Source organism: Gasterosteus aculeatus, chromosome 8 (genome assembly GCF_964276395.1).
Source record: "Gasterosteus aculeatus chromosome 8, fGasAcu3.hap1.1, whole genome shotgun sequence".
In the NCBI taxonomy this organism is placed as follows: Eukaryota; Metazoa; Chordata; class Actinopteri; order Perciformes; family Gasterosteidae; genus Gasterosteus; species Gasterosteus aculeatus.
In genome coordinates this window covers 4,868,094-4,886,125 of record NC_135695.1, presented here as the reverse complement: position 1 = coordinate 4,886,125, position 18,032 = coordinate 4,868,094, and the positions used below count along the sequence as shown (strand labels likewise).

Here is an 18,032-nt window from a genome sequence, read left to right as displayed (position 1 = left end):
TTGTTACCCCACTGTGTAGAAGGCTTTGTCCCTCCCCACTCTGTGCACAAGCACCAAGAATTTCTGGTTTTCTCTTTATGCGCTGTGTGAAACTTTTATTTTTCCTTCTTGCCTCTTGCTATTTTTAATACGCTCAGCAGAAAATATGGCTGACGTTGCAAAGCTGCAGAAGGCTGTGAAGAACGAGCCGTCCTAATGAGCCAAGTCCCGCTCAGATTCAGACTACAACTTCACCTCCCCTCAATGTAACTACTTCCTAATAAATGCAACAGGTCAAATTTCGCAGTTGTGAAGTTTCCCTGCAGCTGATTTCAACGAATCTCGTCCCTGCTGCAAGTTCTCAGAAACGGAATACATTAACTTTATTTACATTTAACTTTTTGGATTCATTATACTTCTACTTCTACACTACATCTCAGAGGCAAATACTGCACTTTTTATTCCACTACATTTATTTTGACAACTTAAGTTTGAGTGCATCAAAACTAAATATATGTACGTGTGCACATCGCTGCACAGAGGATTATAACGAAGTAATGCGCGATATAACTCATCAATAATGAAGCCAATTACAAACGATTGAGAACTTCTTCCACCATTGACTGTGGCAGATGTTGTACAGACATATTACCGTGCTCTTGGTTCAAAAGACGAAAACTGGGTGAGTCATGTGCGGAGTTAAATACTTTGCAGGACCGAAATTGACGCAGGCTGGGGCGGCATGTATAAGTGCAGGCTGTACACGCAGGAGGCACACGGTGTTCCCCGGGACACCCTGTGACTTCCTGCAAGCACACCGCATCTAAAGTACATGGAAATCATGGAAGCATAACCACCCTGTGAACTGTCGTTTATTTCACTCAACGTAACAAGGCAGAATTCCGTGAACAATAAATATAATTCATTAAATGAATGATTCACAACAACATAAGTTAGTGGACAAGTCCAAACATTGCGTTGCCCTTAAAATAATAATAGTTAAATGTGAAAAAAACTTTCCCTTTAGATATATCAAAGTGACCCGTCTTAAATATAATTAAATAAATGTGCTTTTTAAGAAATACTTGGATTTGGTCAAATTTTCATGAGAGCGCTCCGACCGATCCGCTCCAGCACGGTCCGATCTTTGGGGGTTCTTGTCAGCTGAGACTCTGTCTGCTTTCCCCCGGTGTCCTGCGCCTGTGCTCCCCACCACGTGTGCGTGTCTCCTCACGAGGTTCGGTTTCCTGGAAAGGATTCTTTCTCAGCAGAGAAAGGTGCAGTCGTAAGTTGGAAATCCTGCGACCCAGAATGCTGAGTCACTCTTCCTTGGCCCACGAGTTCACCCTGACTTGTTGTAACGTTTTCGCTTCCTTGAGTTATTTTTTCCCCCCTGCCCCTCCCGTCCCTCTGTCTCTCTGTCTCTTGAGGGCATTTCCAAAAGGAGTCCAACACAGACACTAACACAGGCCTTGTGCAGTTGCTTTTCCCCCAATGCACACAGTACATTAATATTCCCAGCAGTTTCATCGGTCGGGCAGGTTGATGACGGGCACCCACTGATCCAGACAGCGGCTCTCTCTGCAGAACCTGGTCACTTTGCTCAGCGCCGGGTCCTTCCACAGCGACGACTGCGGGTTCTGCACAAGAAAGGTCCAAAACGTGTTAACGTCTGCTGACTGCCGGAAATGTGCAAACAAACCGAAATGATTCCGAATGCAAAAACACAATGCAAGCAACGGTTGTGCTAAGAATACAACGCAGTAAGGTCAAAGCAGCTCTCCTTTTCCACCCATTGTGATGGAGGTGAGCCGCACACACAGCGTGAGACACTTACGGTGACGAGGACACAATGCAGGTCGGTGGGCTCCCCTCCAGCTTTCCCTCCTCCCAGTATCTCTGCCAGACGCTGCAGGTTGCTCACGCGCAGGATGTTGATGTCATTCTCGCAGCAGAAAGCTTGGATCAAGGTGAAATGAATCTGCAGAGCCACGTCCTCCTCGTCGTCGGTGGCCAGCAGACACAAAACCACATTGTCTGGGTCGCTAAAAAAAAAAAAAAAAGCACAAAGACAAAAGAGTTGTGAGTAAACGAGTCGCACTGAGGTGACTAAGCTAACTAACGTCTCGTTCTTAACTCACGCGTTCAGGGACTTTGCAGCCTCGTAGACGCCGACGGTGGTGCAACCCTGCGGCACCGCGGAGCTCAGGACCTCCTCCAGGGCTTCAGCCACCGACTCCATCCTGAGGAGGAGGACATAGGACACAGGACACGTCAACGCCACACTTAGAAACGGCTCGGGAGCGGACTGTGCCGGGTTACGCGTTGACTAGCACGCGCGGAGACGTAAGAAGTAAGGACGCGGCGCCGTTTGAACACGGCGGCGATGTCAGCGCGAGCGCAGGGAGCGGCCGTTAGCATAGCATCGCCTGGACGTTACCGGGACAGTCCCGGTGCCCGTGTGAGAGAAACCTCTCTTAAAACTAGTGGAGTTTTGGTGGAGAGGCGTGCGAGACGTTAAAACAACGGAAGCTGACCTTTCTGATGAATTGTCTCCACTGGTTTCTTCAAAAGTCATATTGCACATCCGAGCGGGCGGCTGCTGTATAATATCCAGAGCGGAGCGCGAGCGACTGGTGGCGCGTGCAGAGACCGTGTGCGCGGTGCCGGTGCGTCGCGCGCCTCTAGTACTGAGGTCCGCTGTCCCCGCTGCTCATCTGCATAAACCAGTCCCGGTGGTCACGTGGACAGACATGCCCCACCCCCTTTTTCGTCCCCGTCTCTGTGAACGCAGCGACGCCGTGTGGCCGTGGCCGGGAGCTGCTTCTCATTGAGGAGTGAAGTAGCTCTGGTTTAAAATAGATTAAATGGGAATTATAAATTATAGTGTGTGTTTCTAATGCACCAGACACACACAAAGACATCACGGTGTAGCCTTTACAGGTTACGTGGCCTTGCATTTCTATATCAAATGCACATTTTTTTAATTGATTCACTTCATTACTTGTATTTCCAGCGATCTTGTGAAAATTTGAATTTGACATATGATTCAGAGTAAAGTAGCACAGAGACTCGTGACGCACAGAATGTGCCGCACCTCTAAAGGGCCGGACATTCAAATGCATTTAAGGCATCTTTATTTGTCTGTAGGCCTACTGCAGTTACAGTAGTATAATAGTACATAGTGCACATTTGTTTATTCAGAAGTTTAAATAACGGGCATTAACAGGAACAGCTGATGATTGCAGCTACATGGGGTCACAGCGCCCCTGGTGGAAATCTGATATGAACGTTCAGCTGCGATACACTCCGCGCTGACCAGGAGTCAGTTTCACGTTGAGCACAAACCGGAAAACCATCACTAAAACTGACCGGAGACCAGCTCAATCCCAACTCCAAGTAACCGTCTTCGGCGGTACGCTGCATCTTCTCTACCGGCAACGTGGCAGCACTCACCACTTCAAAGTCACACACGCACACACACGTGTGACCCACAATCCGAGGACACGCGCAGGTTACACAGAATGGACTAAAATCTTTGTCTTTTGTTGGAGTCATTCTGGAGATGGACGTGACTTCCTCTCTTCCAGCCCTGTTGGACTGCAGCTGTCAAGCTTCTCTGGGTTTGCTCCACTGTTCCCTCTCAGCTCCCCCAACACACTCACAATGCATGTGGAGCGGGGATGAAGCACCGTTCTGGTCCTGGATGGTATGATTGGTAAGTTTTTGCCCACTCTCATTGGACCATCATATCCTGAGCACTGTTTCCGGTGCAGTAACAACACAGTTGTGTGGGTGAACTTTATCCCCTCGTTATCATGCAGAGCCGTTTATCAGCCGACAGTTTCCTGTGAAATGATGTGGCGGTGGTTGATGTACCTTGACCTCGTCTGGCGTGTGTGAGCACCGAGAGCCTGAACACAACTTTTCACTGTGTGGCTTTTACTTTATTTACCTCAGGTGTCAAGGGAGGCGGAACTTGCGTGAAGGGGTCATCATGGACCACCGAGGTCACCCCCGGCCCGACCCTTACAGGACTAAAGAGAGAGAGGACTACAGGTACAGGGACCAGAGCTACCAACAGCTGAACCCCAGAGAGGGGGACGGGCACTGGGTTCAATCAGATGCCCGCTACAGGCCCCACTTCACTAGTCCTCCGGCCAGACCGGAGGAGTATCCTCACAACGCGCCGCAGTATCCTTATGGCTACGGCCGCCCAGAACCCCAGTCCAGGTAGGCACAATAACGGAACTATGCATACAGCTCACTAATATCGTTTGAATTAAGGTGCATATACAAATGGGCATGATGCCACACTGATTTCTGTTATTATATGGATTTGGCTTTATGAAGTGTGCCTATTATGAACATTTCATTTGCAAGAGCGTGGTGGTGCAGAAATCCAGGTTCAAGTGTATAAGCCATTGACCTGAGGGCATGTTGTCCCTCTTGTTGTTTGGTGCATGCTGAGATACTCACCTGTCACCATGGGACTGGTTACAGGAAATCAGGAGGAAGCTCTGTAGAGCTGTGTTTGCAGAATGTAATGTTCTCTTATGGCCCCTTGTTTGCAGGCATGGGTATGACTATCCACCGTACAGCCACTGGGACTACAGAGACGCTAACTACAGTTACTATGACCATGACTACTATAGGGGACAACGTGGACGACAAGGTACAGTGATACAACTCTGTGAGAGGTCTAGCTTTTATTAGCAGCGCTACACTCTCATGTCTCGGCTTTTCCTCATTAAGATGCTGCCCCGTGGGGGCCCCAGGACTCCTCCAGAACGGCCCCTTATCACGACGGGACACACAGCCATGAGCACTCAGGGAGCTCCTACACTGACGAGCACAGGTGAGCTCAAAGACTCCATTTCTTTAAAGATAACCATCTTAATGTATTTGAAAGTGCCTGTCGAAAGTTAATTTTTTCTGTCCATTGCTGTTCTTTTTTCGCACCACACATAAGTTTGTTCTACCCATACAGTGTCTGTTGCACATTTACATTTATTATAATGTTATATTAATCCAAAATAATAATACCTTTTTGTATAATATTCTTCTCAACAAAGTAGCAGATTTTACAGTAGCTACTGTATATAAAAAACACAGGGAAGCAATACAAAAACATGCAGTCTGAACACACAAGGAAGCTCTAATGCGGCAACGCACCAGGTCAAATTCCTCTATGTGTAACACATGTGGCAATAAATGGCTTCTGATTCTGATTCCGATTGTGATTTCGTTACGTCAGAATGAGCAGTTATTACAGAGCGGGTCGACTTTACGAAGCCAGCCGCCATGTTTCTACAGTAGCCTAGAAGGGACAAACAGAGACCTTTGCAGTTATTCTACAGGCCAAGCCCACGGGAGATCTCTGTTGGTTATGATCTGCCACCCCCCCTGTCGGATGCTGTTCGAAGTGTCCCAATACCTGCAGAGAGAGAGATATTGTGCAACAAAAGTCAACAAATGAGCAATTGATTTGGAGTTATTCTTGCCTTAAAATCCACAAGTGGAATTTAAAGTGAATTTAAAAACCAGGAAGCCAGATTAAGTTAGCAGGAAAAATATGAAAAGCTTTCATGCGAAGAAAGAACTGCTACATAGTGTTAATAACAAAAATGTTTATGTGAATTTTAAAATGCTGTGCAGCTTATCAGCGATTGAAAGTAGCAAACTGAAGAAACGTTTCCGTCTAAACGCGATATTTGTTGCCTTCATTCTTTCAGGTACGACCAAGGCCGAGGCCACCCCCAGCATTACCTGAAGCCCTACGAGGAGACTCCCTCCAGAGACAATGAAGAGGTGTCCTCGTACTACCCGGGGACATTGGAAAGTTCCAAAAACTCAGGGCTGTCCTCCAGCAGCTGTGAGCTGAGTCAGTACATCAACGGAGCTGAGCACAGCGGCTCAGTCCACACACCTGAAGCAGGTGAGCGGGCAGTTCCTCCCCTCCCACTCCACTCAGGGTCCGACATGACGCATGTTCTCCTGTGCTTCACATCTCCCCAGAGCACGGGCCGATGCACCAGATGTCCGCTCCTCTCAAGTACTCGATCCCCCACGTGGTGGTGAGCTTTGGGCCAGCAGGCCAGCTGATTCGGGTCACTCCGGGCTTGTCCACACAGGAGAACATCAGCCAGCTGGAAATCCACAGTCTGGAGGTAGGTGCAACACCGGCATTTATTACAAACATTGTTAGATTAGATTAGATTAGATTCAACTTTATTGTCATTGCACATTGTACAAGTACTGAGGCAACGAAATGCAGTTTAACATCCATCCAGAAGTGTAAAATAGCAAAAAGTGCAGAGTATGTGCATATGTAAAGTGTAATAAGTGAATGAATAGATATGTACAGTGAGAAATAGTTATGCAATATGAACAGTAATTGGGACAAGAAAACATTCTGGTGCAATTGTTCAGTGGCTGGAGGAGGGTGTGTGGCCGTCAAGCCAGGGTGGAGGGGGGAAGTACAGTCACTGAGGGAGATGTGTGTGGGGGTGGGGGGCAGAGTTCAGTAGAGTGACAGCCGCAGGGATGAAGCTGTTCCTGAACCTGCCGGTCCGGGAACGGAGCACCCTGTAGCGCCTCCCAGAGGGGAGGAGGGCAAACAGTCTGTGGCTGCGGTGAGAGCTGCGTTCCCCCCTGCAAACATCTCTTGCTCTGGACAGCCTCAATGGTGGGGAGTGAGGAACCGGTGATGCGTTGGGCAGTTTTCACCACCCTCTGCAGTGATTTACGGTCCGCGACAGAGCAGCTGCCATACCATACTGAGATGCAGTTTGTAAGGATGCCATCTATGGTACAGCGGTAGAAATTCTCTAGAATCTGAGGAGACAGATGGGCCTTCTTCAGTCTCCTCGGGAAGAAGAGACGCTGGTGTGCTTTCTTTACCAGGGATGAGGTGTTGAGGGTCCAAGAGAGGTCCTCAGAGATGTGGACACCCAGGAACTTGAAGCTGGCGACACGTTAGACAGTCTTCTTGTTTAGCTCTAGTTCTGTATTTGCAAAGAAGAGATCATTTCTGGTCTTTCTTGCCTGCGCAGGTAATTCTGGGAGAGACAAAGGATCAGCAGGAGATGAGAAACTTCCCAGGGCCCTTAACCAGGTATTGCCATTACAATATATTTTTCACAAGGTTTTTTTAGTTTTCATTTGAAGTTCAATGTATGCCTGTTGCGTGTTCTTGCAGGGAGGATCTGCACAAAGTGGACGCTCTGGAGTTTGCCCACCAGCGGGCCGGCGCCTGCGTGAGCGGCGACACGCTGCACGATAAGAGCTCCGCTGCCCTCCTGTGGAATCTGCTCATCCTACTCTGCAGACAGAATGGAGTACGTGGATCATGGCTCATTGATGCATTTGGACATATTTTTCTTAACATCAAACCACAAATCTCTGTGTCCCTTTTTAACATTTTTCAATTGGTTCAGCAAATAGTGGGCTCGGATATTGCAGAGCTGCTGATGCAAGGCTCACATTCAGACGGAAGCTGGGAGTCAGACACTCCCACACTCATCGACTTCAGTGAGGGTACAACTGCTGCAGCACCGCCTCGCGCAGGAGATGACCTGCTCACGGGAAACTGGAGCAGCTTCAGCTCCGAGAACTCTGAGAAGGCCCTGCAGAGCTACACTCAACTGCTGCTGGCTGGGCGGAAGAAGGTTCTCCACCTTGTTGACTCCATCTATTTATTATATACGTGTTACTTATTTAATTCCTCCCTTAGGTAACAGAGATTATAGGTAATAACTACATTATTCATAGCATATGAGCATATCTATTGTCTATAAACTGGCTCTTAACATGGGGACAGTTTAGCAGGTAGCCTGCAGCTAATGCTGCAAACAGCGTTAAATGTGCAAACAGCGTTAAATGTGTAAGCAGCGTTAAATGTGTAAGCAGCGTTAAATGTGTAAACAGCGTTAAATGTGCAAACAGCGTTAAATGTGCAAGCAGCGTTAAATGTGCAAGCAGCGTTAAATGTGCAAGCAGCGTTAAATGTGCAAACAGCGTTAAATGTGCAAGCAGCGTTAAATGTGCAAGCAGCGTTAAATGTGTAAACAGCGTTAAATGTGAAAAGAGCGTTAAATGTGCAAACAGCGTTAAATGTGCAAGCAGCGTTAAATGTGCAAGCAGCGTTAAATGTGCAAACAGCGTTAAATGTGCAAACAGCGTTAAATGTGCAAGCAGCGTTAAATGTGCAAGCAGCGTTAAATGTGCAATCGCGTTAAATGTGCAATCAGCGTTAAATGTGTAAACAACGGTTAGCTCACAGAGCTAACAGCAATTACCCGGGTGAAACTGAAGGGTGAGCGCTACGCTTCCGCTTTGATGTCTTTTAGCTTAATTTATGTGTGCAATGCTGGAAATGTCAATAGGGAATAGTCAGGCAGGAGAAACACTTTATCTGATTTGTCCAAAAGCTTTGCGTTCACCTTCATACTACGTTGCCTTTGATGTCCTGCTGTGTTGGAATCTAAGTGTTGCCCCTTTATACTTTACAATGTGGTTTGCAGGAGGCGTTGGAGTCAGCTATGAGCAGTGGCCTGTGGGGGCACGCATTGTTCCTCGCCAGCAAAATGGACAACAGGTCCTACACCAACGTGCTGAACAGGTGAGACAGCAAAGTCATCTGAGACACGACAGCTACAAGAAATGTGTGTACAACTCTATTCAAGCGGTGATTGGTGAAGAAATGTCTGCGTTTGACTGCATACTTATGATCTGCTTCAAACAAGTTAAGTGTGCTGCAGTTACAAGGAAATTGTACCACCTCTTCTGTCTAATCTAGTTTACTGTGTGTTTGTGCCAAGCCTCCAAACGCAGCTCGGCCGTGAGGTATTTTGGCAAAGCTGTCGCACAGAGTACTGTAACTTCCTTGTGTCACATGACGCACACTTTCTTAAAAATACTTTTCCCCATGCACAATGGAAAAGAAGAGTGCATTTCTTGTTACTCATACTAAGATCAGAATCTGATCCATTTGGTCCCATTCCTTTCAAAAAGTTATCACTTTTTTTTTTTTAATATATGGAATGCCGTATGACAATATGCAATTTCTTTCCAAATGGGCCATTATATTCCCCACAGGAGGAATCTTAATTATTTTGGTGGCCGCTTATGTCAAATGTCTCAACAGCTCTTGATGTATAGCCTTGAAATGTGATATGGGCATTTGTGTTTCTCTCAAGAGGAATTGTAACAACTTTGGTTTTCCATCTGGCCTCACCATCAGATCAAAGCTCAGGTTTACGTCCCAAAACAGACATAAACACATTACACATCACATTACCAAATTGCACTTAGCTTTTAGCGCTAATTAGCAAAAGCTACCTAAAACATGGCAAACATCATACCAGCTAAACAAAGGCATGTCAGGACATACCAGCTGTGTACAACACGTCCCTTTCACACACCTGCGTCCAAAAATAATTCCCTTTATTTAGAATGGGTGGAAGGTAATTACAGATAGGAAAGCAAGAGGGGATTGGACCGCTGCAACAACTTGGCATTCAGTTTTTAAGAAAAGTGCTATTTCTAACTTGCATTTGTAGATCAGGCAAAAGGTTGAAACTCCATCCATCATCCAGAAATGATTAATCATGATTGACATTGACATCTAAGAAGAAATCACTTCTCAAGTGACCCAATTCAGTTTTACAGACTATTTTGGCAACCGCAGAATGTTTCACAACAACCTGCCCTAGAGGAGTGCCGGGGCGAGGACAGATTTTTTGTTTGTGATTGACATCACTATGGTGTGTCACTTCTGCGCAGAGCGGCAGCAGCAATGCTCTTTAACTGATAAGGTGTGTAAAGGTGAGCATTGAGACGAACAGCTCTTTTGGCAGGTTTACAGGCCAGCTAACGGCCAGTGATCCCCTCCAGACCCTCTTCCAACTGCTGACTGGGAGAATCCCTGTGGTATCCATGGTAAAACATTACCTCCATTGTACTTTCAAGACAGTCGGTAATTTAGCTAACAGGAGCCATGTGCAATATGCTCTGTGTCTAGAGCTGTGGGAATGAAAAGTGGGGAAACTGGAGGCCCCATCTGGCTGTCATGCTTTCCAACGAAACAGGAGACCCTGCCGTCCAACAGAAGGCCATCGTCACCATGGGGGACACGCTCGGTACGGACCGACCGCCTGGCAGGTTTTAATGTCGTCTCTGCTCAGATATACGAGCCTGTTGCTTTGTGTTGCTCTTCCCCGCGCAGCCTCCAAAGGCCTCATACATGCCGCCCATGTGTGCTACCTGACAGCCAGCGTGCCCTTCGGGGGATTCATGCAGAAGGCGGATAGACTGGTGCTTCTGGGCAGCAGCCACAGGTGAGCTGCGCCTGCTTGGATTGGACATCTGTCATTTCTTCATTTATTATCTGTCAGCGAGTCTTTCAATGCTTCTTGTTTAATCTTCTTATCTTGTTTTTTTTAAACTAATGTGTTTGCTGAGATGATCTCGCTTATTTTTTCTCCTCTCCTCTTCTTTAGGCAATCCTTTGAGTACTTTGCCACCAACCTTGCCATTCAATGCACTGAATTGTATGAATACTGCCAGACACTTGGGGGCAAATGTTTTTTGCTGCCATCCTTTCAGGTACGTCCCATCTAAACCAGATTCCAATGCTTCTTATTTGCGGCTGTATTTATTCAAATATGATGTTGAGCACTGCGTCATTGTGGTCAGGTGTATAAGTTCCTGTATGCGAGTCGACTGCTGGACTGCGGCCTTGCGTCTCAGGCCTTTCATTACTGCGAGGTGGTGGGCCGGGCGATCCTCGGGCAGGGGGGGCCTTTCCTTGTGCTGATTGGAGAGGTGATCAAGGTATTCTCACATGCGCCTCAACATTCCCACACGTTATGGCGCACGCATGTGAGTTCTTTAGTCGAATGGAATCAATGTGCATCGGTTGAGTTCTACTTGGAGGTGAATGTGTCCGTTGTCCTGCAGCTGTCAGACCGGCTGAGACACTCGGAGGGTCAGTTCAGTGAAGCAGGTTTTAGCGGAGCCGGGCAGGAACCCGACTGGCTGACACAGCTGCGTTTCAGGCACCACGCTTTACAGGTGAGGACGAACAGGAAGGGTATATCATTTGAGTATGTTAAACTAGAGAGATGGAATAACAGTAATTCAGGAGACAGAGTCATAGTTAATCCGTATTGGACCACCCCCACAAATATGTGGTGTTTCTTTGCCTAATGCTACATGTATTTGCTCTGCCAGCGAGTAATGGCAGGATTATTATTCAAATTAAAGCGATGCCTCTCATTTAAAATGACAGTGAGGGTTACATCGTCTCTCGGTGTCCAAAAACATTCAGGCTTTTTTCTACCTGACAACTTCCACCATTTCGGTCCAGACTGGAATTTGAACATTTGAACATTTGTCATGAACATGGCGAGCATTGTACCTGCTAAACATCAGCATGTAAGCCGCGTCATTGTTAGCATGTTGGTATGCTAGTGTTAGCATTTGTCTCAAAGCTGTTGTGGCTAACTCTTAGTTTGTCTTGTCGACAGTAAAACCATGTGAGCGTTTTCATTCATTGTTTTCTCAGACGGGGAGATACGACTGTGCTGAAACATCTCAGTCGCCTCCTGAGGGAAGTGCTTCGGCCCATGAGCACAACGCAGTGTCCTTAGGTAATTAATCCCCCCTCATTACTTCAAATGATGCAGCTATGTGACATGTTGTCTACTACAGAGCATCGTCTGTTGCGCTTGCTTTCTTCTACATTTGCTAATACTCAAATTACATTTCCAAAATGTTGATTCCGATTACTCTACAGAATCGCAACTGGATGCCCTAAACCGGGACATCCAGAGTCCAGAGCCGGAACTCCTTTACTACAGTGGCCCTGAGCATCTAGTCGAAGGAATCACTGAGGACATGAACGTGTTGTCGTGGAACGACCGCAGCGCTGAGGACTGGAGCCAAATGTGAAGCCTTGTCTTTATCCACGCCTGTCAGCGGCGTCGAGCAAAACCGTTACTGCTCAAGTGGTATCCATTGCTAACAGACCACTGTCCTCTCCCGGTTGCTTGTCTAGGCCACACGCCAATTCTCCAATGCCAGTGCCGCAGGTTTATTCCCCCCCAGCACCCCCAGTGACTGCGTGCCAAGCCTTCAGTTATCATAACACAGATAGTGCTGAAGTCAGAGCCGCCTCGCCACATTGTCCTCTAAGTAATCAGCCATCAGTAGCACAGGGTGAGAATCTAAATGTGGGATCACGCCTTTCTACATTCATATGTATACTAAGTTGAATTTTTGATATATTTGGATTTCATTTATTCTGCAGGTGCTGGGCCGTCTTCTGGCGCAGACACAGTGAGTAATTATTTGAGTTTTCTTAGAGAGGAAAAAAGCCTGCAACACAAAGATGGCCCCCTCCTGGTTTGATGTTACATATGCGATCCTTTTCTGGATTTATGCCAATGTTTGGACACTACTTTCAAACGCGGAGAGATGTGTTAAATGAGTGACCGTCCGTATCTCCTCTGAAGATGGGGGTTCAGATGCTTGAGGTGAACGTCAGTCAGCAGGGGCAGTGCCAGCAGAGCGTGCAGCAAGGTTTCGAAGGCTCCGAGCTGACCAGCGAACCTCCTCAACAGGTGGGTCAGAGCTTTGAAAAGGCCAGGTGTCGGTGAGCCTTTTATTGGACATGGGTCTCATTCTGTCCTGGGTTTAATGCAGAGCACCAAAGCAGGATGGTTTAGCGGCTGGTTCAAGTCGAAGCCCAGAGAAGTTCCCGAGGGGAGTTCAGAGCAGAGGAGCCCGGCTCAGATGGTAAGAGTCAAATAGACAAACCTTGTGCTGCTCAGGTTCAACTGGCGATCTTAGATGTGTATCGTTTCCTCAGGAACTACCGCCGACTACTGGCTTCTCTCCTCCTCCTCCGCCTGCCATGTTTCCATCTCAGCCGTCCTCTGCTGGGATCAACCCCTTTTCAAGAAAAGCAGGTAACTTACAAAATGATCAGTATTCAGACATCATTGTCTGACACATTTGGGCTAAAATACAATCATGATGTGTGTGACATTTGACCTACATTGAGCTATGCAAATGTAATATTTTCTATGAATATCTCCTAGGCCAGCAGCTGGGGTAGCAGCCCTGTCCACACCAATAACATGTATCACCGGTAAATGAAGTTACTTAAAGATCTATATTTCTGCACCGTATTAAAGTACTCACATAGTCACCTTGAAACCTTTTGTGTTTTTAAGGATTCGGGGATGTCGGACCAGCTGTCATTCACACGGCCTTTGTGTCCAATGGGAGCTTCAGCTAAGCTTGGATGAAGATCAATCATATCCATTATACCCCTGCACATTTATTTTTAAAGGATGTCCTTTCAACCCCCCACAGCTTTGCTCACCATCATGTTGCATATTAAATACAGAAATACTGGACCGGCATAGTAACTCATGTTGCAAAAGTGCTTTCGAAACGCTGACAGCGGGGGAAATTACCAGTGGATGCCGGACATAATCGGGGGACGGGATATCCTAATTGACCCCGTTAACCATTTATGTACAAGAGATTTGACCAGGACTGCCAGGCTACGTGCTGCAGGGGAATTTGCTAAATCCAAGTTATATTTAGCAGTGTAAATCCATCCATCCATCATCTTTTTATGATCACATGTACACCCACGATACAGAATTATTCAACAATTATAAACAAATTTAACATAAAGGAGTTGATAACTAAGATGTAATCCAATGCCGAGGTTGTTTATTAGCTTCAGTTGAGCCACCCAAGCAGAGTAAGTCTGACTTTGCAGTCTGAACATTATGTGATCATGTTAACCTTCTTTAAACTGTATATACTGTAACTTGAGTTGTGATGCTGCCCAGAAGGATGATACCACGTGGTGCGAGGGGATGGGGGGATTTGGAAAGACCTCCACGCCAGGTCCTACACCCCTGACACAGCCAGCCAGAATTCACTTATTGGATTTAAACTGTTAATGACGCCTTCATCCGAGAACAAGCTTTATTAATAGCTCTATTATATAAATGTCTGTGTGACAACAAAGCTATTGTAGGCTTCTTAGAATGTATATAAAACACAGTAATATGCTATTTACAGTCACTTTTGTACTTCTGTCACATGGCTTTGTGCTTTATGTATTACAGTATTTGTCTTTGCCTTTGTGTGCCTCTGTCCAGCACAAGCAATTAATTAATTACCAACTTATCAGAGGCATTCTTGCCTGCCATATTAAATAAAAATATCCTGCCAAGAAATATCTGGGATTCCAAACTGAGCCTCTCACTTAATGTAGAGCAAGTAACAACGCGGCAGGTGCGGTCTCCTTTTACGATTAGTCTGCAGTGGCCAAGCGAAGCTGGGGCACAGTGGCGAGGTGACGCTCACCGCCTGCCAAATAGTGTGTCAGACCATAAACACATTTAAAATGGATAGCTTTATGAAAGATTGTTACCAAGTGGAATCCAAAAAAAGTCTGTGCAAAGTGCAACCCTGACTAGAGCTTGTTGCATAAAATTCCATTTCTTTTTCCAGACCTTTTCCAATGTGGGTCAACTTTATTGTTGCATAAATTCGTCAACTTCCAGAGGGCAACATTATTATTTATATTAAAAAAAAGTTAATGACATTATTTTGAAATGACTATTTGGTTAATAAAACTCATTAAGATGAATCTTTCCACATAACTTAATCAGGTGTGAAATGTTGTTTCCCTTTTATCCACCCGGGGTAGAGTGCCTACATGCTCACGGTTAAAAGACCAACATGTTGTGCACGGCGATATGATCCATTGCTTTATACTGGCACTACATGCACACTAACCAACTAATCAATCCAAAATACCGTGACGATATGTTGAACAGACTGCACAGAAGAGCCACTCGCCAGACTGATGTCGAGAACATTGAATATGGTATATGAATCTCTGTGTGTCCATAATATCCACACGAGGGAGTGAAATGCAATACGCAGTCACACACCAACTTGAATTTAGTCAGCATGTCCCACCTCAGCAACACGCTTCAGAGTGACACAGGCATGCTACCATGGCACAGGTACCGTTCATCACATCACACTTCCTGCATTTCCTACATCCAAAGGGGAAATGTTGGGAGATTAGTTTGAACTACTTATTAATAACTATTGACATTGATATGCTCACTGTACAAAGGGTCTGATATCCCTGTATGTCACACCGTTCCGTCAGCTCAAGTGTCCATGCTGGTGGCAATTTTCATGTCTGGACGCTCCCATGGGAACCCAGCACCACGGGGTCAGAGTGTGTGTGAGTAACCAACTCACAAAGCATACCATGACATAAATAAAAACGGGTGCCCTGTCCCGTTGAATGGCTCCAGTTGGTGAGTAGTGTACTTGTCTTTAAACGGACTCAGGCACTGGTGTCCCCGTGGTTCAGCACGTGCTGAGCGAGCTTCGTGGCACACTGGAAGGACTTGTCACACTCCACGCAGACAAAGATCCTTCCAGCACACGTTTGCTCCTGGTGGAGCTTCAATGTGGCCGGGTGACTAAAGTTCTTGCTGCAGCCCGTGCAGTTGTGGGGTTTCTCCTTACTGTGGACGTACTGGTGACGCACGAGGCGAGATGCCATGGCGAACGCCACGCCGCACTCTGCGCACTTGTGGGGCCGCGCGCCGCTGTGAATGGCCTCGTGCTCGGTCAAGTTGGACGACTTGGTGAAGCACTTGGAGCACACCGGGCAGACGTACGGACGAACCCCCGCGTGGACCTTCTGGTGCTCTGCCATCCGACTGGCCAGAGCGAAGGTTTTGCCGCAGTCGGGGCAGGAGAAAGGCCTCTCTCCCAGGTGCTTCCTCTCGTGGCGCTTCAGGGAGAGGGGCTTATTGAAGGTCTTGCCGCAGTGCGTGCATGGGAAGGGCTTGTCATTGGTGTGCATGTTCCGCTCATGCTTCCGCAGGTCAGAGGAACGAATGAAATCCTTCCCACAGGTGTCACATGCGTAGGGCTTTTCACCTGTGTGTGTGCGGATATGCTTGCGGTAATCCGAGGACCAGATGTAGGTCTTGACGCAGAAGGGGCAGTGGTATGGTCTTTCTCCCGTGTGGAGGCGTTTGTGCTGCTGCAGCGTGCCCTGATGGGAGTAAGCCTTGCCACATATGTCGCACACATGTGGCTTGAGGCCAGTGTGCGTTTGCAAGTGACTTTGCAGATTGCAGAACTTCTTAAAAGCCCAGTTGCAGTGGGTGCACTTGAAGGGCCGGTGCTCTTTGTCAACTTCATTGCGTTTTTTCATCGCGACCAAAAGTCGAGGGATTTTGTCATCTTGGCGCTTTTTAAGTAATTTTTTGACAAAAAGACGGTGTACGTCCTCCTTTTTGGCATTGTTCCCCACACCACCCGGAGAACCATCCTCAACATTGAGCTCCTTGAGTTTGGATGCCCTCTGTTTGAGTGAGGCATTACTTTGTGTCGTATGGCTCTCGAGGCAGTTACTTTCTTTTTTTTGCGCAGCATCCAAGACCGCCTCGTTAGCTCCGCGTACTTTATTGTTCTCAATATGTTTAGTGCATTGTGGCAATCCCCGACTGCTGCTGTCGATATCATCTTTAAATGCTGTTGACGGTGAAAGCTCAGCAAACTTCTCCACTAGAGACCAGTTTGGTGTCTGAGGGTAAACAAAAAGGATTCCAACTTCACAGCTCTCCGGATGCGGGTTTGCACCACAAATACCGCCAAATGAAGAGCCATCCCTCGCATGCTGAGGATTCATTAAGAGCTGTCCATCCGGGGGAGAAGAAGTGACAGAAGGCCTTTCTTGGTGTTTTCTGTCGAGCATCAGTGGGGAGATTTCATCTGACATGGTCACTTTATTAGCACGATTTATCATGCTCACGAGTTCTGGAAAAAAACGCCTCCTTAGAAAGACCTGAAAAATCAAATACACAGAGCAGGTTCTTACTATCCTCATCCAAACCTTCTGGGCTTCATCATAATTGACTTTTCTTGAATAAATGATCACATCAAAGCGTTCATACATGGATCGGATTTCTTCAGGAAAACTATCACCACACCGGCCTTCTTGCTACTTACTCTGCGGCTGCATCAACCTTGGTCCTGGGTAAATCCTTCACATAGCCTTACACCTCACAGTGCTGCCAAACATCTAACGTACGTTTCTCCACTGACTCATATCCCCGTAGAAAGCCGTCCTCGTGCATTGAAAGCGTTCTACTCTGCGGTCTCCCTCCGAGACGCAGAGATATCTTAGCCCGGGTCAGGATGTGCAGGCGGTGGTGTTAACGGGCGGAGCTTTGGCAGCAGCCGTCTCTGCCACTTGGTCAGCATCTTTCCTGCCGGGTCAGCAACAGCAGCCACGTCTCCACAGCCGGGCTCAGCTTACCGTCCACGGCCTCTTCGCGCACAGCCCGTGGAGAAGGCTTCGCCGAGAACTACTGCGTCGAATGGCACGAACTGTGACCTTTTGGTCCACTTTTAGGTCACTTCAGATTGACTTTCTTGAAATTTCCCGTCTAGAACGCGCCCGAGTGCGCCTTCGTTTTTATCGTCGTGGCAGGTTGACGGCGCTTTGATCTTTTAATGAGCTATTGAGTTACAAGGTCTCGCGTGCCTTCATTCATTTTAGCCAATTGAAGCGAATGCCAGGAAGGGCATCGTGCACGCAACGTATATCGCATTACTAAGCGTGTAACTAGCATGTTTTGCCGTCTTCGTTTACATTGGCCATTTTCAGCGAATGTGAAATTCAGCACGACAGCTTTTGCGCTGCCGCGCATCTCAAGGAGACGCGCGCGTCCCCGCGGCCGCCGGCGCGTGGCGCTGTTCACCCGCTGCTTCATGAACGCGCCACAGACTGTGGAAAATCACCGGCTCCACTCGCGACAATAAACCCTCACATTAGCATTTTCTTCATTGTGGCAATGCGTATTGACTGCATGGAATAGCGTGTAATTCCCCTCTTTTGTTGTGTTTTATTCCATTATGTCCATAATTATGATTATGATAATTATGATTTTGAAGAAAAGTGGGGGAACTGTTTTAAT

General features: G+C 47.1%; 3 protein-coding genes across 3 annotated transcripts; 1 reads left to right on the top strand and 2 right to left on the bottom strand.

Moving 5' to 3' along the window:
• Positions 1-833: 833 nt before the first annotated feature.
• Positions 834-2,741, bottom strand: gadd45ab (growth arrest and DNA-damage-inducible, alpha, b). The gene is made up of 4 exons (XM_040183581.2): positions 2,517-2,741; positions 2,121-2,222; positions 1,817-2,024; positions 834-1,619 (listed from the first exon to the last, which is right to left on the bottom strand). The coding sequence occupies exons 1-4, from the start codon at positions 2,564-2,566 to the stop codon at positions 1,506-1,508; spliced, it is 474 nt and encodes a 157-aa protein (XP_040039515.1). The 5' UTR covers positions 2,567-2,741; the 3' UTR covers positions 834-1,505.
• Positions 2,742-3,316: 575 nt separating this feature from the next.
• Positions 3,317-14,246, top strand: sec16b (SEC16 homolog B, endoplasmic reticulum export factor). The gene is made up of 25 exons (XM_040183549.2): positions 3,317-3,697; positions 3,940-4,212; positions 4,554-4,654; positions 4,735-4,837; positions 5,715-5,917; positions 5,998-6,149; positions 7,035-7,096; positions 7,181-7,319; positions 7,419-7,649; positions 8,505-8,602; positions 9,840-9,921; positions 10,004-10,121; positions 10,208-10,319; positions 10,482-10,587; positions 10,678-10,815; positions 10,942-11,055; positions 11,549-11,633; positions 11,780-11,930; positions 12,041-12,201; positions 12,293-12,321; positions 12,498-12,605; positions 12,688-12,780; positions 12,854-12,953; positions 13,086-13,135; positions 13,221-14,246. The coding sequence occupies exons 1-24, from the start codon at positions 3,663-3,665 to the stop codon at positions 13,100-13,102; spliced, it is 2,811 nt and encodes a 936-aa protein (XP_040039483.2). The 5' UTR covers positions 3,317-3,662; the 3' UTR covers positions 13,103-13,135; positions 13,221-14,246.
• Positions 14,247-14,526: 280 nt separating this feature from the next.
• Positions 14,527-17,766, bottom strand: znf648 (zinc finger protein 648). Its single transcript, XM_040183561.2, has 2 exons — positions 17,062-17,766; positions 14,527-16,897 (listed from the first exon to the last, which is right to left on the bottom strand). Exon 2 carries the CDS (start codon positions 16,856-16,858, stop codon positions 15,380-15,382), a length of 1,479 nt encoding a protein of 492 aa, XP_040039495.2. The 5' UTR covers positions 16,859-16,897; positions 17,062-17,766; the 3' UTR covers positions 14,527-15,379.
• Between the last annotated feature and the right edge of the window lie 266 nt (positions 17,767-18,032).

Excerpts from the sequence above, each read along its gene's own strand:
- gadd45ab (XM_040183581.2), bottom strand. The coding sequence starts at position 2,566 with ATGTGCAATATGACTTTTGAAGAAACCAGTGGAGACAATTCATCAGAA. Across the intron at positions 2,025-2,120 it reads GCTGCAAAGTCCCTGAACGC|CGACCCAGACAATGTGGTTT; the intron begins GTGAGTTAAGAA and ends TTTTTTTTTTAG. Across the intron at positions 1,620-1,816 it reads TGCATTGTGTCCTCGTCACC|AACCCGCAGTCGTCGCTGTG; the intron begins GTAAGTGTCTCA and ends TTTCTTGTGCAG.
- sec16b (XM_040183549.2), top strand. The coding sequence starts at position 3,663 with ATGAAGCACCGTTCTGGTCCTGGATGGTATGATTG. Across the intron at positions 3,698-3,939 it reads GGTCCTGGATGGTATGATTG|GTGTCAAGGGAGGCGGAACT; the intron begins GTAAGTTTTTGC and ends TATTTACCTCAG. Across the intron at positions 7,320-7,418 it reads TACTCTGCAGACAGAATGGA|CAAATAGTGGGCTCGGATAT; the intron begins GTACGTGGATCA and ends CAATTGGTTCAG.
- znf648 (XM_040183561.2), bottom strand. The coding sequence starts at position 16,858 with ATGATAAATCGTGCTAATAAAGTGACCATGTCAGATGAAATCTCCCCA.